This window comes from Dreissena polymorpha, chromosome 9 (genome assembly GCF_020536995.1).
Source record: "Dreissena polymorpha isolate Duluth1 chromosome 9, UMN_Dpol_1.0, whole genome shotgun sequence".
NCBI classification, from domain to species: domain Eukaryota; kingdom Metazoa; phylum Mollusca; class Bivalvia; order Myida; family Dreissenidae; genus Dreissena; species Dreissena polymorpha.
This window is the reverse complement of record NC_068363.1, coordinates 35,507,950-35,525,526: the sequence shown is the minus strand read 5'-3', so window position 1 is coordinate 35,525,526 and position 17,577 is coordinate 35,507,950. Positions and strand designations below refer to the sequence as shown.

Here is a 17,577-nt window from a genome sequence, read left to right as displayed (position 1 = left end):
CAAAGTAAACTTCTATTCCTACTTTGCACAAATAATACTATAACCTTTAATGCAGCTTTTATAAAAGTGATAGAGTAATCATTTTTGGAAATGATTATTGATTATTATTATATTATTTATTTTCACTCAATTCTTTTAATTTTCAAAAGATATAGATATTTCCAGTATACAAATTACCATAATTCTCATGTATTTTGCTGTATCATTTGAGCACGTAAAATAATTCAGAGCAAGACAGGGTGGCACTTTCTAATTGATTTCATTTGCTTTAAGTCTAAATTGTAGATATTTGTAGAAAATAAAGCAAGTTTGAAATAAACGCTATCGAGTCTAAATAAATTTATACTTATTCCAATCAAAATTAATTGATTGATATATGATTAACTTTATTCTGATTAGATAATCATGGATTTAATACCTGGATATTGTTATTAAAATAATTGGTCATTTTAAGTTTACGCAAGTCGGGGTGCCTTTTTTGTCTTAACGTAGAGTACTAAACTGTGAAAAGCACATCAATTATCTTAGAAAGTCAGAAGATTTAAAACAGTGTATCAACACCTTTGCAGCTGCAAGATAAAACCATAAAAGACACTACCCCTCTTCTACTTCCCACCCATGTGCCAATCATTGTATCATTAATTAATGGCAGCTGTTATCCAAACAATTACTGATAAACAAAAGTCATCTGCACTGGACAAAAAATGCGACGTTTCACTCACACTTTTTTGGGAAGTTTATTTAAAAACAAAAACATGTATTCGAATATGAATTATGGATTCAAATATTTAGCCAATTTTCGAATATTCGGATATATGTAACCACTCCTACTAAATACACTAGACATTGTTAATATAGTGACAAATATCCCTCGACACTGCATGTTGTAATATGTAGCAAGTATTAAAATTGAATAAAGGACTCTGGGTCATGGCCGGTATTGGGCCTTGGAGGAATCGTTTGAACACAGTTTGTAAAGAACCACAATAAAATGTTATTTACCAACTATTAAACCTTGGGCCTTACACTGTAGGCGCCTCCAGACAACTTTGTTTCAATGGACAGACAGAAGGACAGATATCCATGTTGACTCCAGTATACCACATTTCACTTTGTATTGGGGTGTGTAGTGAAAATACAAACTCAAACAGTTACAAGCATCCTGATTGTTCAATACTTGTAGTTGAAAGTGTGCTTGTTTAATTCAATATTCATGGGACCATTTGGAAGTTGGCCAACAGCTGCAAATAGGCACATTTGACAGAAGAAAACTTGTTTAGGCTACTTCTTTTTTTGCGTAGGATCACTTAAAATAGGATGAATATCAAAAATAAGAAGAATTATGATCAACAACAGTAATTGTTGTGCAAAAGAAACTTTTAAGCTAGCCGGAAACCTGGTGATCCTGTTCTACTGAAAAAATGAAAATCATAAATTACAATATGAAAATAAAAACCACATAATTATATTAACCCATGTGATCTTAACCCATTAGCATTTCACAAAAGCTGGTTTCCACCTACCATTGACAAGTAGCATATTTTGTTGGAGTTATCACAGATAATGATTTCTTCAAGGACGTCTGCTTTGGGCGAGTGCTTGGTGGTGAGTTTGTCAACGAGACGCTCGGAATCACTCAGCCCAATCTCGCTCAGCTGCCTTCTTTCCCGAACCTCTCGGTCGCTGTAATACATATTTCAGTCACAGTCTGGGAAACATGTGCTTAACCCTTTGAGTGCTGGAACCGAATTTTGAAGGCCTTTGCAAACAGTTTGGATCCAGATGAGACGCCACAGAACATGGCGTCTCATCAGGATCCAAACTGTTTGCTATTCTGATAGTATTCTTTGAAAAAAATCGAAGAAAATGCTAATTTTAGAAATTCAGCAGAGGACATTTTAGCAGACGACAAATTTCCCAGCATGCAAAGGGTTAATGCATGAGCGCAGTCCCCACAGTCCAATCAGGGGCAACATTTTCTGCCTTGACTAAGAAGAGACTTCCTTGAAACAAAATATCCAATAAAGCAGAAAATGTTGACTCTGATTAGCCTGTGCGAACTGCACAGGCTAATGTGGACAACAATTTATGTACATGCATTAAGCCCAGTTTTTCCAGAATGCAACTCAGATATATTTACAAAGCAAATGATACATTCCTCTTTTTTCTTCTTCTGTTATGGACCAAAAATGGCATGGTTTCAGACACATTTAGGATATTAGAAAATCTACTGCAATGGGATGATCTGTCTGTACAGTTTATATATATTATAGCTAACAATAGATCTCCTTGAATACAAACTTCTTGATTTAAGGTGTTTCCACCAAAACAATTATGTTGGAAATTAGAAACTATCAAACGTGTTTGATCAAGAACTGAGCTTCAAGCTTTTTCTACATGAAACAAATGCATACTCTGGCAATAGCCTACAGCTATAAATGAACATAATTGGTTGAACATTAATCTTTCTGATTACATACAGAATAATAGTTTAGTGTTGATTATAGATAAGGTTTATCATGCGAGGCTTAGAAAACAAAAAGCAGGAGCCTTGGCAAGTCCTTTTTCGTTTTTGTGCCGAGCATGATAAACCTGATCTATAATCAACACTAATCTATTATTCTATTTATCCCACTTTTTATTCAGTAAACCTTTTTATTTAAACAAAATTAGTTTAACTAGATATTTTCGCTGGATTTCTGACGTCATTTTGTTGAAAAGATGATGTCATTTCGTGCCATGTTTTATAGCAGAAATTTAATCAACGGGGCTTTAATCAACCGAATTCGCTGTAAAAGTGGGATAAAACTTCTTTATGAAACACCTTGAAATACACCAAACCCAAATTATATTGTCTGACAATTTTCGCAAAAGAACATTTAACCCATGGGATGGCCTGAAAATATTTGATGAAGTAAATTAAGCTTTTCAATCTAGTCAATACTAGGGAACTCTAAAAGTAAGTCTGAAAATGCCAGTTTGGGCACTGTACGTTCATGCATGACATGCTTCAAATATAGCAGCTATGTATAAGTTAAAACATTTTATTATATAAGCCTTGTTCTCGGAAAACTGGGCTTTATGCATGTGCGTAGAGTGTTGTCCCTGATTAGCCTGTGCTTTCTGCAGAGGCTGAATCCAATATAACGCTGGTGGGTCTCAGCTCCCGGTTTTTCTCCAACCTCCCATTTTAGTCAAGAGCGTTTCTTGAAATTTAAATATGGAGTTGTTTGATATGCTGATTGCATATTGACTCACTTATAATCGATAAGAGACTAACCATTATTAGGGAACTTGACATTTTAAGTGTGAATATCTATTGTTTGGTGCATTACAGGTGTGAAAATAGCATGTGTTGCACACTCTTTTGCTGTCACTATGTATGTGTTGTCGCTCTTTTGAATCATTGACAGACTTGACAAGTTTTACGATACATGTTCACTTTATTGTTAATTGTGGACAATATGAATTTAAATATTGTCTACTAACATGCAATTGAAAACGTAACAAGTAAAAAGAAATTAAAAGAGTAATCAAGACGATTAGTTCCATCCAAACACAGGGTAATTGTTTACAGAATTCACTTTCATTTTCACGCGTTTTTCAGGAAGTCCCAGGGAGACATTATTTTGCATGACTGCGTATGACGCAAGAAAACATTGTTTAGATCTTATTGCATTCAATTAAAATTTAAACTCACTCGTCCATTGGTTGTGACAAATATATCTGAACAGTGCCCCATGAAACAGCTGTCCCATAATGCACTGTATACTTAACACTTCTGCAAAATGGAGTATGTTTGTGTTTATGAAATTCTTATACACATTTATCTTCATAGTCAGAATTTTTTTTTTAATTGTGTGATAATAATATATAATAATCAGATATATATGCACATTAGAAAAGCGGTATGTATACAGTAATCAAAATGGCAAGGTTTATATGCATGTATTGGCGAATTACAACACAACCTTGCAATAATTTATGAATGAATGAGCTCAGAAATTATAACGGGAATCCGTTTATAGCACTGTCTTGTGGCTTAGACCCCATCCCTCATGTTATATTGGAGTAACAGTGTACACCCTCCTATTCCACTCAACATACACGACTTGTTCCAGGTAAGGCAGCAGGAGAGCCAATGTGGTGTCCGGCGTGGTCTGGTCACGGGCCAGGAACACCAGCAGGGCGTCCATGGAGAACAGCTCTATGTCATGGTTACATGACAGGCTCTGTAATTGTATACAATTGAGGAAAAGGGATAGGAATTGTTTTGATGAGTTTCTTTAACCATACAAATAATCTTGTTGAAGATAATAATTATGTAAAAAATGATGTATGCAATACTAGTAATTGTTTAAAATAACATGTTAGGGTTTGCAATAAACACAACTTAAACAAGTAATAACAAGAGGAAAACAACCTGGAAAAATATATCACAGGCACTGATGCCCCCCCACCCCCCACCCCGCCCCTCCCCCACACAGATACACAACTCATGTTTGGCCACAGACAAATTCACCATATTTTCTACTGCTGACAAAACTAAAAAAGGGCCATAATTCAGCCATAACTTTCTGCATGAAAAAAAACAACATTTCTTTTAGTATACTTAAACTTGAAGTCATAACTGTACAAGTTTGAGCAAGAGTCACAAAGTACATACAAGAGACTTAAAAACACACAATTGTGTGAATATTTATTATATAGTGGAAACAACAGACAAAGGGCTGTTACTCTGCAAAAAACTTGTTGCAGCCAAAAATTCTATCTTTAAGATCATCTACACATTTAGGTATTTCAAATATGAACAAGGGACAAAATTGTCACAAAACCAGGCTTTCATTGTGAAAAAATCTGATTAAGAGAGACAACTCAAACTGAACTTTTGAAATGAACAAACAAAATTAACCCCCTTTGTAAGTTTGTTTCAAAATAAATCTATTTTAAGTTGTGGTGACCTTGACATTGGAGATATTGACGTGATTCTTTCGTGCGACACACCGTTCCATGATGGTGAACAAATGTGCCAAATAATTGTAAAATCTCACAATGAATGACATAGTTATGGCCCAGACAAGCTCATTTATTGCCAATTTTGACCTTTGAACTCAAAGTGTGACCTTGACCTTGGAGATATCGACGTAATTATTTCGCGCGACACACCGTCCAATGATGGTGAACAAATGTGCCAAATGATTTTAAAATATGACAATGAACGACATAGTTATGGCCCGGACAAGCTTGTTCCGCCCGCCCGCCAGCCCGCAGGCCAGCCAGCCAGCCCAAATATTCGCCAATCTTATAACCAGTTTTTTCCTTCGGAAAACCTGGTTAAAAATTAAGCAAGATCCACACAGTATTTGAGATGAGTTGAAAACACGCATTTTTAGGTCTAAATATTGGATAGTGAAAAAACTGGCAAAGGAAAATTTATTCTGCCAAAACCTGTCACATAACAAATTCCCTTTCTTGGGACCATAAACATATTAAGGTCATTCAATTGTGAATTTTTTAGTGAGATCCACAGAGAAATAAAAGTGGCGTTTAAAACGCAAGCTTGAGACGTACATACGTATGTACATGCATACGTACATACAAATAATATATAGACTAACATGAGTAATGCTTAATGCCTTTCCCTCCTTGGGGGTGGGGGGATATCAAATAGTCAATTGGTAAAAAAACCATCATGGTACCTTAGATGCCTGAAATCCCTCCGGTATCCAGTCCTGTGTCCCGTAGTGTACGCTCTCCGACAGGGTGTAGCCGAGACTGACGGTGCTGTAGTTCACGGACGGGAACACTACCACAAACTCACGGGCCGACTGCACGCACCGACTCAATGATATACCTTTCTCAATCAGTTTGCTTGGCGGAACCTGTTACAATGTCAATTTACAGAGGCATGAGTTGAACAAACTTTGTAGACAAACCCCTTACCATCTTAAAAATCTAAATATCCTAACACTTACCCCAGTGGTTTTAGAGCGTACGATTTTTAATAATATTTACTATATTAGTCTATATAAAGCTTGTGACCGAAGGTCGTTGCCAGTTTTGACCTCAGGTGCATGAAATGAACACATTTGTAAGAGGACCACAAAACCATGATGCATGCCAAATACATAGCCTATCTACCTAGAGATTACAGAAAAAAAGATTTTTAAAGTATTTATTATACACATGTAAGGAATACAAGTAACCCCCAGGGTGGGGCCAATTCTGACCATAGTGGCAATGTTTGAACAAACTTTGTAGAGGTCCACCATACAATGTTACAAACCAGATATCTAACCCCTCACTCTAGAAGAAGATTTTTACATAGTTATTTAGTATGCAAGTCTATATGAATCATGTAACCCATGCAGCGTGGTCAGTTTTGACCCCAGAGGCTTAACTTGAACAAACTTTTAAGACCATGTTACAAACCAAATATAAAAGCGCTGACCATTGTGGTCCTAAAGGTTATTTAATTTTACATTTTAAAAATCTATTATCAGCTCCGGTGACCTACAAATGCAATTGACCGGAGTGATCTGAACAACTTTGAAAGAGGGTCTCCAAGGATAATTCCAGTGAATTGCCCTTGTATTCTGTCAAACGGTTGAGGAGAAGATATCGTTTAAGAGCAAAAGTTAATGCACCTAACACCTCGCAAGTGACATGCTCCACATGTGCACTTTGAGATCAGGTGAGCAAAATATAATACTTGTGCATTATTTAAATAACAGATTAAGTGCTTATATTGAGCCTTGCAAATAGTTATATAATGAAAGTAGGCGAAAGAAACAAGTTTACAAATGTGTTTTGTTTTGTGAAAATTGGGCAAAATGCACAGGCTAATCTGGGACGACACTTTATGCACATGCATTATGCCCAGTTTTCTCAGACCACGCCTCGTATGTTTAGCCTTACCAAGAGGGTGTTCTGCTGCAAGCAGAAGCCCTTATCCCTCACATGGCGGGGAGCTACCTGGCCAAGAACGGACGAAAGGAGATCAGTCTCATGGCTTGGAACAGCATACCTGAAATGTAACCATGACAATGTATAGATTGGCATACCAGCAACTTCATGAACATTTACTCATTTATGCCTAGTGGACTCTCCCATCCTTCTAAATTGGATCAATTTATTTCCAAAATTAGGGATGTCTAGTATATTTATGTCTTTATTAAGAATATTTCTTACAGATATTCCTTCAAGCAAACAGCGCAGACCCTGATAAGACGCTGCATCATGCGGCGTCTCATCTGGGTCTATGCTGTTTGCCAAGGCCTTTTTTCTATACGCTAGGCATAAATGGGTTAAGACATTGGTGTTCTTGCAACAAAACCATGACTATGTATAAATAGGCGTACCTGCACAGTCTTATCTGGGACAACACTTAAGGCACATGCATTAAGCCAAGTTTTCCCAGAACAAGGCTTATATTCTTACCATATGAGTCCATCACCTTCATGAAGATACTGCACAGTGGGCAGGTTGTGTTCATTGCACGAGAGACACTTGCTGGTGTACAGCATGCCAATGTGCAGCGTGGGGACTGTGACACCTGAGACAGAAACACATCAAGAAAATAGCGGAGAATATTATACAAATTGTGATCAATTGTTAATAGCAAAACCACCACCTGGCTTAAAAATCAAGAGAATATTATAGAAAAATTTGATCGAGTTTTCATACATGGACTTGGCTGAATTTCCCCAAAAACTTTTTAGTAAAAATATCTTTATATTTGTAAAGGGGGATTGCATAGCTGCAGTAACAAAGGAATCACATTGGCAGCTTTATTTCCATACATAGTAACTCTAAAGTTATAATTATAAATAAATGTTACAAAGTTAAAAATACGAAAAACAAGAGCTTCGCATACCAACGCTCGGCTGCGGGTGCAGTTTTGAATAAATGAAAGCTTGTCAGATATTTTTTTTTTAGAGGTCACCGTGACCTTGACCTTTGACCTTGTGACCCCAAAATGGGTGTGGCCTGTAGAACTCATCAAGGTGCATCTACATATGAAGTCCAAAGTTTTAGGTGGAAGAACTTTGATTTAAGAGCCAATGTAAAGGTTTAAGCATGACGCGGACGTCGGACGTCAGACGGCGGATGACAGGCTGGCTATGACAATACCTCGGGTTTTCTCCAAAAACAGTCGAGCTAAAAATGACTGAGGGTCAAAGGAATTTATAGGCTTATCATTCTAACATCCAAAGAAAAAATAATCACTGCAGCATTATTGGACACTATCTTTTGTATGCATTTAAATTAAAAAATCTTGAAACAAATCTGAATTGTCCTGAAGTTTTCTATTTGAAGATTATTATCAAATTTATTAAAATCCTGTATCAACATACCTGCGATTAGGCCGAGATGATGAAGAATTGAGCCTTTGCTCTCCACAAAGTTGTGCAGGTTCCAACCATGCCTATAAACAAGCATTTACCAATTATTCTTTTATAACCAATATGAGCCTTGCTCTGTGAAAAGGGGGTTTAATGCATGTGTGAAAAGTGTTGTCCAAGATTAGCCTGTGCAGTCCGTACAGGCTAATCAGGGACGACACTTTTCGCCTAAACCAGAGTTTTGCTATGAAGATAATTTCTTTAAGCGAAAAATTCCCAAAAGAACAGAAAGTGTCGTCCCTGATTAGCCAGTGCGGACTGCACAGGCTAATCTGGGATGACACTTTACGCATATGCATTATACCCCCTTTTCACAACTTGAACCTTCTGTATACATTCAATGTCACTACATTATATACTGTGGGGGAACAGGCTGATTCCCAAAGATGATTGGCAAAATCCCTGCAATCACACACACACACACACACACACAAGCTGACACTGCACTTTACCCCACCTCTTTATAAGTGTCTACAAAATCTGGCTGAGATGCACAAAGACAAACCCTTTATCTTTCACGTATTTTTACGCATTTGTAGTCATTTAATTAAAGACCCTTCTAACTAGATTCAAGTTCAAAAGGCTTCCTTTCCAACCCTGATACTGATGAGCAGCTAACAGAATAAAACCTGATCAAACTGCGAGTTACAGGCTGTTCTGGTTTCATGCTGTTTGCACATAACGATTTTCACGTTGGTTCTGAGATGCATACACATTCATTCAAAAGGTTATTGAAACACATGTAGTTTGTAACATAGACCAAAGTCTAACTTACATAACATATACAAATGTTCAGTTTAAATGTATTGGTATTCAAAAGTTGAAACTGCATTTAAATTTAACCCTAACTTACTGTATTGATCAAGTAAAATTACGTTATCTAACAAGAGCAAGGCATAGGAGGTGACAATACCTCGGGTTTTCTGAAATCAGCCGAGCTAAAAACTGGGCTTAATGTACCGGTATTTATGTAAAGTGTTGTACCAGATTAGCCTGTGCAGTCCCACAGGCCTATCAGGGACGACCTTTTAACGCCCTAAGAGGATTTTTAGTTTTGAAGAGACAACCTTTAACAACAAATTCCTTATAAGCAGAAAGTGTCGTCCCTGATTTACCTGTACGGACTGCACAGGCTAATCAGGGATGACATTTTATGCACATGCATGTAGCTTAGTTTATGAAATCCTGTGATTCATGTACCTTGCATACTGGTTGTCCCTGCGTACAGGAAACATGCTGCCATAGATGCTGGTATCCAGACTGGCTCCCTGCACCGACACATGGTCATTGGACTGCTCCACAATTTGCCAGTAGGCTGCCTGCAGGTATATTATAGGGAAAACAAATCAATATGCATCAGTTAGATAGGAGAACCAATCATTATGCATGAGTTAGATAGAGGAACCAATTATTATGCATGTAGGCTGTCTGAAATTTAGTTTAAACCTATTTATTTAAGCTTGATTGCATAGAAAGCCTAATGCTCATTTGAAACTCTCTCGAGTCTGTTTCCTGGCTCCCTGCACTAACACATGGTCGTTGGACTGCCGCACAATGTACCAGTAGGCTGCTTGCAGTAAGATAGGGGAACCAATCAATACATGAAGGGACACAAAGCAGGTGACATCGAGTGAAGTGTGGGTTTGAAGGGTGTGTGTCAATTATATTATAGTCCAAACCAGATGGCTCAAACTCCACTGGCTTGAATTTACGGTGGGCTCAAACTCTTCTCATAGGCACCTGTTTTTTATTGCTATATAATCAAATAATTTTTTTTCTTTTGCCTCAAATTGGCAAGGGTTGACTTATCTGATGGCTGGAACGGTTTTCTCCGTCCCAGTAACAATTTTCACACTATCTTTTATTTTCTACGTTTATTTGGCTCGATATCCCATTGAGTTTCAAAACGCTTTATTAGTGCAACGCTATAATTGATGTACACGCTATTGCAAAGTTATCATAGACTCAATCGTTAATTGATTTTAGTAAAATATGCCATCAACATAAGAGTTAATATTGTCGAAACAAGAGGGGTAGATACTACGGTACCGCATAGTCAGATACAGATGACATGTTAGCGTAAATGTGCTTTGTAAAGACAATATTTACATATACATTTGCATTATGAAATTTGTTTGATTTATGTTTAACTATTTAAAAACAAGAGATGTGATCGTCAGAAACACAAAAAATGAATGCCCCCTATTGCGCCGCTTTGAAATCAAATATTTAAAAAATTTGACCTTTGACCTTGTAGGATGACCTTGACCTTGAATTCCACCACTCAAAATGTGCAGCTTCATGAGAACGCCGCTTTGAAAAAAATAATTGTTTTTTTTGTTTTTTTACTTTGACCTTGAAGGATGACCTTGACCTTGAACTTCCACCACTCAAAATATGCAGCTTTATGAGATACACATGCATGCCAAATATCAAGTTTCTATCTTCAATAATGCAAAAAGTATGGCCAACGTTAAAGTTTTTTTCGGACGGACAGACTGATTGACATACACACATACTGACATACTGACCGACAGTTCAACTGCTATATGCCACCCTACCAGCGGTATAAAAATATTTATTTATTAAGTAAATATTTAGTTTTAAATATTCAGCAAAAAGTTTAACAGAGTTTAGGCATTATGAATATATCTTCACTGGACATTCACATCTGTTTCAGACAGAGTACACACATTTTATTAGAAAAATCGGGTTTTGAGTGCATTACAATTCATTCACATATAATAACACAACAGGTAATAAGACTCAAGGCTGCCTACAGCCTATTGGTGATAAAACATAAGCCATTTAGAGTGATTAGTGAAACTGTTGTATCTAACTAATATTACCATACCGCATACAGTTCTTCAGCAATCCAGCCTCAATTATTAAATTTGACAATTAACATAAGCTAATTTCAGCTACATTCATCATATCAATTATAGCTGTTGCTTGTGATATACTACAGTGTCCATGTTTTACCAATATGCTTACCTCAATCTGATCCACAGAGTTGGTGGAATCATCCCCGTATAGCGCCTGCATGTTCCTGGCGGCCCTGTTGAATGTGGACAGCAGCTGGTACTTTCCCTGTTGTAAGATTAACACTTAACGCACAAGCAGTAAGCCCGGTTTTCCCAAAGAACAGCTCAATTTTAACCCTTTACCACTAAGATACGTATTTTGACGCATTTGTAGTCCCTAAGAACCTTACATTTATTTCAATACCTTTCTTACTATATTCAAGTTTTAAAGGCTTCATTTCCAACCCTTAGTTACTGAGCAAACAGCATAAAACCTGAACAGGCTGCGAGTTACTGGAAGGCTGTTCTGGTTTTATGCTGGTTGCAAAAGCCATTTCCCCTTTGCTTCTGATAGGGAAAGGGTTAACAAGAGTACCACTTACAAGTGCTAGATGCATTACTTTGGCATACTTCTTTGCAGATGCAGACAACAGATCTATAACAATACCTTAGAGCTTTAGTTTAACCATTTACCACTTAGATACTTATGTTGACACATTGGTATTCACTTAGAAAGTTAAAAATAATTAAAGACTTTTCTTACTACATTCAAGTTTTAAAGGCTTCATTTCCAACCTGTAGATACTGCTGAGCAGCAAACGGCATAAAACCTGAACAGACTGCGAGTAACTTTCACCAACCTTACGCTTTCAAATAAGGAGCAGACTTAGAACAATGAAAAGTGATTCAGGGTTTGCAAATATGCATGCTATCAGTGGTGCTAATGTCATCCGTAAAATGTTCTAAATCAAGCATGGGGTAATTAGCTGTAGAAAATACCAAGTAAGACTCAAAATAACGTAATCTTGTTAATAACAATTTGAAGAATATTCTTTATTCTTAGTCTAAAGTGCTAAAATTGTTAGGCGAATACAGTCCCAGCTAGTCAAACCAATATCGCTACCCTATAGAAACATCTGTAACAAGAGGGTGGAGCCTTGTCCCCCTGCTTTTGACTCCGCCTCTCTTAACCAGATACATATCTTATAGACTCATCTGTAACAAGTGGGTGGAGCCTTGTCCCCCTGCTCTTGACTCCGCCTCTCTTAACCAGATACATATCTTATAGACTCATCTGTAATAAGTGGGTGGAGTCTTGTCCCCCTGCTCTTGACTCCGCCTATCTTAACCAGATTCATATCTTATAGACTCATCTGTAACAAGAGGGTGGAGCCTTGTCCCCCTGCTCTTGACTCTTCCTCTCTTAACCGGATACATATCTTATAGACTCATCTGTAACAAGAGGGTGGAGCCATGTCCCCATGCTCTTGACTCCGCCTCTCTTAACCAGACACATATCATAGAATCATCTGTAACAAGTAGGTGGAGCCTTGTCCCCCCACTCTTGACTCCACCTCTCTTAACCGGAACCATATCTTATACTCATCTGTAACAAGTGGGTGTGGGTGGAGCCTCATGCCCCTGCTCTTGTCTCCGCCTCTCTTACCAAAACCCTTACCTTATAGACACATCAAGTGGGAGCCTTGTCCCCCCCCCCCTACTCTTGACTCCGTCTCCAGAACCCCTTCCTTATAAACACATCTGTAAAAGTGGGCGGAGTCTCGTTCCCCGGCTGCTCCTGAGACAACCTCTCCCATACCAGTACATACCTTTTAGAGACATCTGTAATAAGTGGGTGAAGTCTCGTTCCTCCGCTTCTCTTGACCCCACCTCTCCCATACCAGTACATTCCTTATAGACACATCTACATCAAGTGGGTGGAGTTTCATTCCCCTGCTGCTCTTTGCTCCACCTCTCTTAACCAAAACCCTTACCTTATAGACACATCAAGTGGGAGCCTTGTCCCCCCCCCCCCCTACTCTTGACTCCGTCTCCAGAACCCCTACCTTATAGACACATCTGTAACAAGTGGGCGGAGTCTCGTTCCCCGGCTGCTCTTGACTCCGCCTCTCTGCCTGCACCTCCTCCATGAGTCGCTCATTCTCCTCCTCTGACAATGTCTCATAGGCCAACAGGTACTTGCAGTAGGCCGCGTATAACTTGGACACACGGTCGGCCTGAGTGTGAGGTTTTGCATATAAATGAAAAACTGGGCTTTATGCATGTACATAAGGTGTCCGCACAGGCTAATCAGTGACAACACATTTGATCTACACTGGATTTTTCTTTAGCAGAGATCTTCTTTAGATAAAGAATTCCATAAAAAGAGGAAACTTACATTACTGATAAGTCTGTGCAGACATCACAGGCTAATTTGGGACAACAATTTACTAACATGCATTAGGCCCCATTTTCCTAGAGCAAAATTCAAATGTGCACAAATATGCCTTTTACTTAAATAATCATATTCTTGCCCAACTCCCAAAATACAGTTATAAATACATAAATGCCTATTTTGTTAAACAACTTAAAGATTGTCTAACAAATGATTATTATTACAATCAAAACATTTAATTAATGAAAGACTGAACACTCAAATAAACAAAAAATGATCACATTAATTTTTAGAATTATTCAAACGTAAAACTCCTGTAAAAAAAAGATTGAATACACTGAAAGACGTTAAATAAAAATAATTGCTCAACACACCTGTTTTGGAATTTTCAAGGAGTCTGCAATCTTCTGCCACTTTTTCTCCTTGCCAACAGTCCCCTTCATTCCGCCGTATTTCTGCACGAGCTCGTACAGTCTGACGAGATCAATCTCAACGCCGCCAATCTGAGGCACCTGGAACTCGTCGGTGCCCTGCTCGTTGCCATAGAGACGCTTGATGTACTCCAGCTGCTCGGTGATGGGACTCCACCTGAGAGAGTGGATCGTCTTTGCATTTTCTTCTGTCTCAACCCTTTACCACTTATGTACGTATTTAACCCTTTACCACTTAGATACGTATTTAACCCTTTACCACTAAGATACATATTTAACCCTTTACCACTAAGATAAATATTTAACCCTTTACCACTTAGATACGTATTTAACCCTTTACCACTAAGATACGTATTTAACCCTTTACCACTTAGATACGTATTTAACCCTTTACCACTAAGATACATATTTAACCCTTTACCACTTAGATACATATTTAACCCTTTACCACTTAGATACATATTTAAACCTTTACCACTTAGATACATATTTAACCCTTTACCACTTAGATACGTATTTAACCCTTTACCACTTAGATACATATTTAACCCTTTACCACTTAGATACGTATTTAACCCTTTACCACTTAGATACATATTTAACCCTTTACCACTTAGATACGTATTTAACCCTTTACCACTTAGATATGTATTTAACCCTATACCACTTAGATACGTATTGAAACCTTGACCACTTAGATACGTATTTTCACACATTTGTAGTCCCTTAAAAAGTTATATTTAATTTAAGACCTTTCTAACTAGATTCAAGTGTTAAAGGTTTCATCTCCAAACCTTAGATACTGATGAGCAGCAAACAGCATAAAACCTGAACAGACTGTGAGTAACCTGCAGGCTGTTCTGGTTTTATGCTGTTTGCACATAACCCTTTCACTCTGCTTCTAAGAGGGAAAGGGTTAAAACTTAAAAGACTTAAAGATTTTATCTTTTGCTTCCGAACAGGAAAGAGTTAAAAAGTATTCACCAGATTGCAGTGGTAAGTTCAGCTACTCAAAAAGATCTGGAGCTTGTTGTCATTTTGTACCATGCAGGGTTTTCTGGCATATCTACAGGTCCGTTAAACTGACCCATTACCAAAGCAAAATGGTGAAAAAAATCCTATTACATGTTATATGATTTTTTTTTCCCCACAAATAACATATTTTCTTTAAAAATAATTGTCTAAAGATAATTATACCTAGAGTTGTATTTCAATAACATCTAACATATTTTTATTATGTAAATGATATTCAGGGATAATATTTTCCCGCAAAATCAATCGGTCTAGATTTAAATGGGGAAAAGGTATCCAAAAATTTACATCTGAAATCATGAAAAAACAATTACGTTATAATATACCGTTGATATTGCCATATTAATAAACGTACAAGTTAAATTCCCGAAGGCATTTTTTTGTTAATGGAACATACAAGTTTTCTCAATTGATTTTATCATTTGCTATTTCATTGTTGTTTTGTGTGCTGTTTTCATAAGACATATTTTTCATCCTTGTCAACTGTGTAAGTTTTAAATTTACCTCCGAAATCATGAAAAATTACGTTATATTAGAAACAAGTGCACGCAGTCACCTTAGCAGACAAAATAAAGAAACCGCTATAACAATGATGACTATCAATAGACAAACAATGACACCGTTAATTGATCGATATTAACATCACAGGCCTTAAGTCTCTTAAATTGTTTTGCGATTTTTACAGTTTGCAAAATTTTCGACCACCCTCATTAATTTCGGGCGCGTCTTCAATCCGCTGTTCACAAGTTTATGCTTCTTGGTCTGACGTGCAATAAACCAGCCCTGATCTGTTTAGAGACTGCAGTGATTGGTTTATAACACCTAATCGAGATAAGAATGTTATTAGGGTGTGTTAGCATGGGCACTGTGTATGTATCTCGCAATCTATTTCATGACATGGGAATTTAAGCAAACAGAATACCAAACATAATTATTTTTCGTTACTCTAAATTTTCGGCCACACGTGTTATTGTCCAGAATTAATGTCTATTAATTTTCGGACAGTATATTTTTCCCTGCTTTTCTACAGACTTGGGCCATTTTTTCGTTATCTTGTGACACTTTGATCAAAGATTTTTACTTCAACAGGTTTAAGTTCATAAAACTTTGCAGATTCATGTATACCAGTAGAAAGTAATGTATTCACCCAACAGCATTTGGAACAGTGTTGTCCTATTAAGGAAGCAGAATGTTTTCTGTTTTAATGTTTTTGTTCTATATCATTTCAGGCAAAAGTTTAGCAAAGCTGTGAAGTTGTATTAATTTTTTATGCAGAAAAAGAAGTGTTAATCACAACATAATTGTTTCCCCTGAAAAAGTCCCAACGAACTGCAAGTTTACTGCTTGCAAAAATTGCTTTTCCTTAAATGACAATTTTTACATAGATTGCCAAGTCCTTTTTAATATGACAATCAAAAACCTCATACATGTATGTATAAAATCTGCTATGTATAATTGACTTACTTATGGAACATTTTGTGTATGTATTGTGTAACCGTGGTGAAACGAAAGTCTTCCATCACTCTACTCTCCATCTGAAAAAAGTAAGTTAGAACACATGTACATCCATTGTCCAAACAAAAGATAAAACATTGCTTTTTTATTTACACTTGCGTTCAGTCAATGCTTATATAACAATAGTACATGATAATATTACACACTTTATTACATAGGCAGATTGATGGTGAAACCATTAACCTGCATAAAACATAAATATCAAATACTAGTACCTACAATAGGTCATGCTTTTGAGGCCTCTTTTGTTCATTAATTGAATAGCAAAATGGTTAGTTGCCTAAAGTCATGTACATAACGTGTCATCCTAGAATAGCCTGTGTAGTCGGCACAGACTAGTCAGGGACTATAATTTCTTCTTGTATGGTATTTTTCATTTTTCACAAGATTATCTGGGTTGAAACTTTACACAAGTATATTAAGTCCAGTTTTCCCAAAACTTGCTCAAATGTCCAAGAGCATGACTACATGGTTTGTGCTAATTTTAGTCACTGTTAACCCACTACCCCACCCATCTTCCAGTTACAATACAATACTATTAACGCATTACCCCACCCACCTTCCAATTGGGTTGGATGATCATGCACATGCCATACTGTTAACCCATTACCCTTCCCACTATTCCAGTTACAGGGTGGGACGATCTTGCACATTTGGTACTAATAACCCATTACCTTACCCACTATTCCAGTTACAGGGTGGGACAATCTTGCACATTCCATACTGTTAACCCATTACCCAACCCACCTTCCAGTTACAGGGTGGGACGATCTTTCACATGCATTACTGTTTACCCATTACCCCATCCACCTTCCAGTTACAGGGTGGGACGATCTTGCACATGCCATACTGTTTACCCATTACCCCATCCACCTTCCAGTTACAGGGGGGGGGGACATGCCATACTGTTTACCCATAAACCCATCCCCCTTCAAGTTACAGGGTGGGACAATCTTGCACATGCCATACTGTTTACCCATTACCCCATCCACCTT

At 37.4% G+C, this 17,577-nt stretch overlaps 1 protein-coding gene across 7 annotated transcripts in view; it reads right to left on the bottom strand.

The window, feature by feature from the left end:
• The window catches only part of LOC127844842 (protein Jumonji-like), a 54,710-nt gene that overhangs the window by 7,434 nt on the left and 29,699 nt on the right, over positions 1-17,577 (bottom strand). For all 7 annotated transcript variants that reach the window (XM_052375359.1, XM_052375357.1, XM_052375363.1 and 4 more), the window contains 11 exons: positions 16,532-16,602; positions 13,979-14,192; positions 13,276-13,446; positions 11,400-11,495; positions 9,606-9,724; positions 8,358-8,428; positions 7,441-7,555; positions 6,919-7,027; positions 5,700-5,882; positions 4,108-4,232; positions 1,524-1,683 (listed from right to left, as the gene is read on the bottom strand). In XM_052375359.1, coding sequence (XP_052231319.1) covers positions 1,524-1,683; positions 4,108-4,232; positions 5,700-5,882; positions 6,919-7,027; positions 7,441-7,555; positions 8,358-8,428; positions 9,606-9,724; positions 11,400-11,495; positions 13,276-13,446; positions 13,979-14,192; positions 16,532-16,602 — 1,434 coding nt within the window. The remainder of the gene's footprint in view (positions 1-1,523; positions 1,684-4,107; positions 4,233-5,699; positions 5,883-6,918; positions 7,028-7,440; positions 7,556-8,357; positions 8,429-9,605; positions 9,725-11,399; positions 11,496-13,275; positions 13,447-13,978; positions 14,193-16,531; positions 16,603-17,577) is intronic.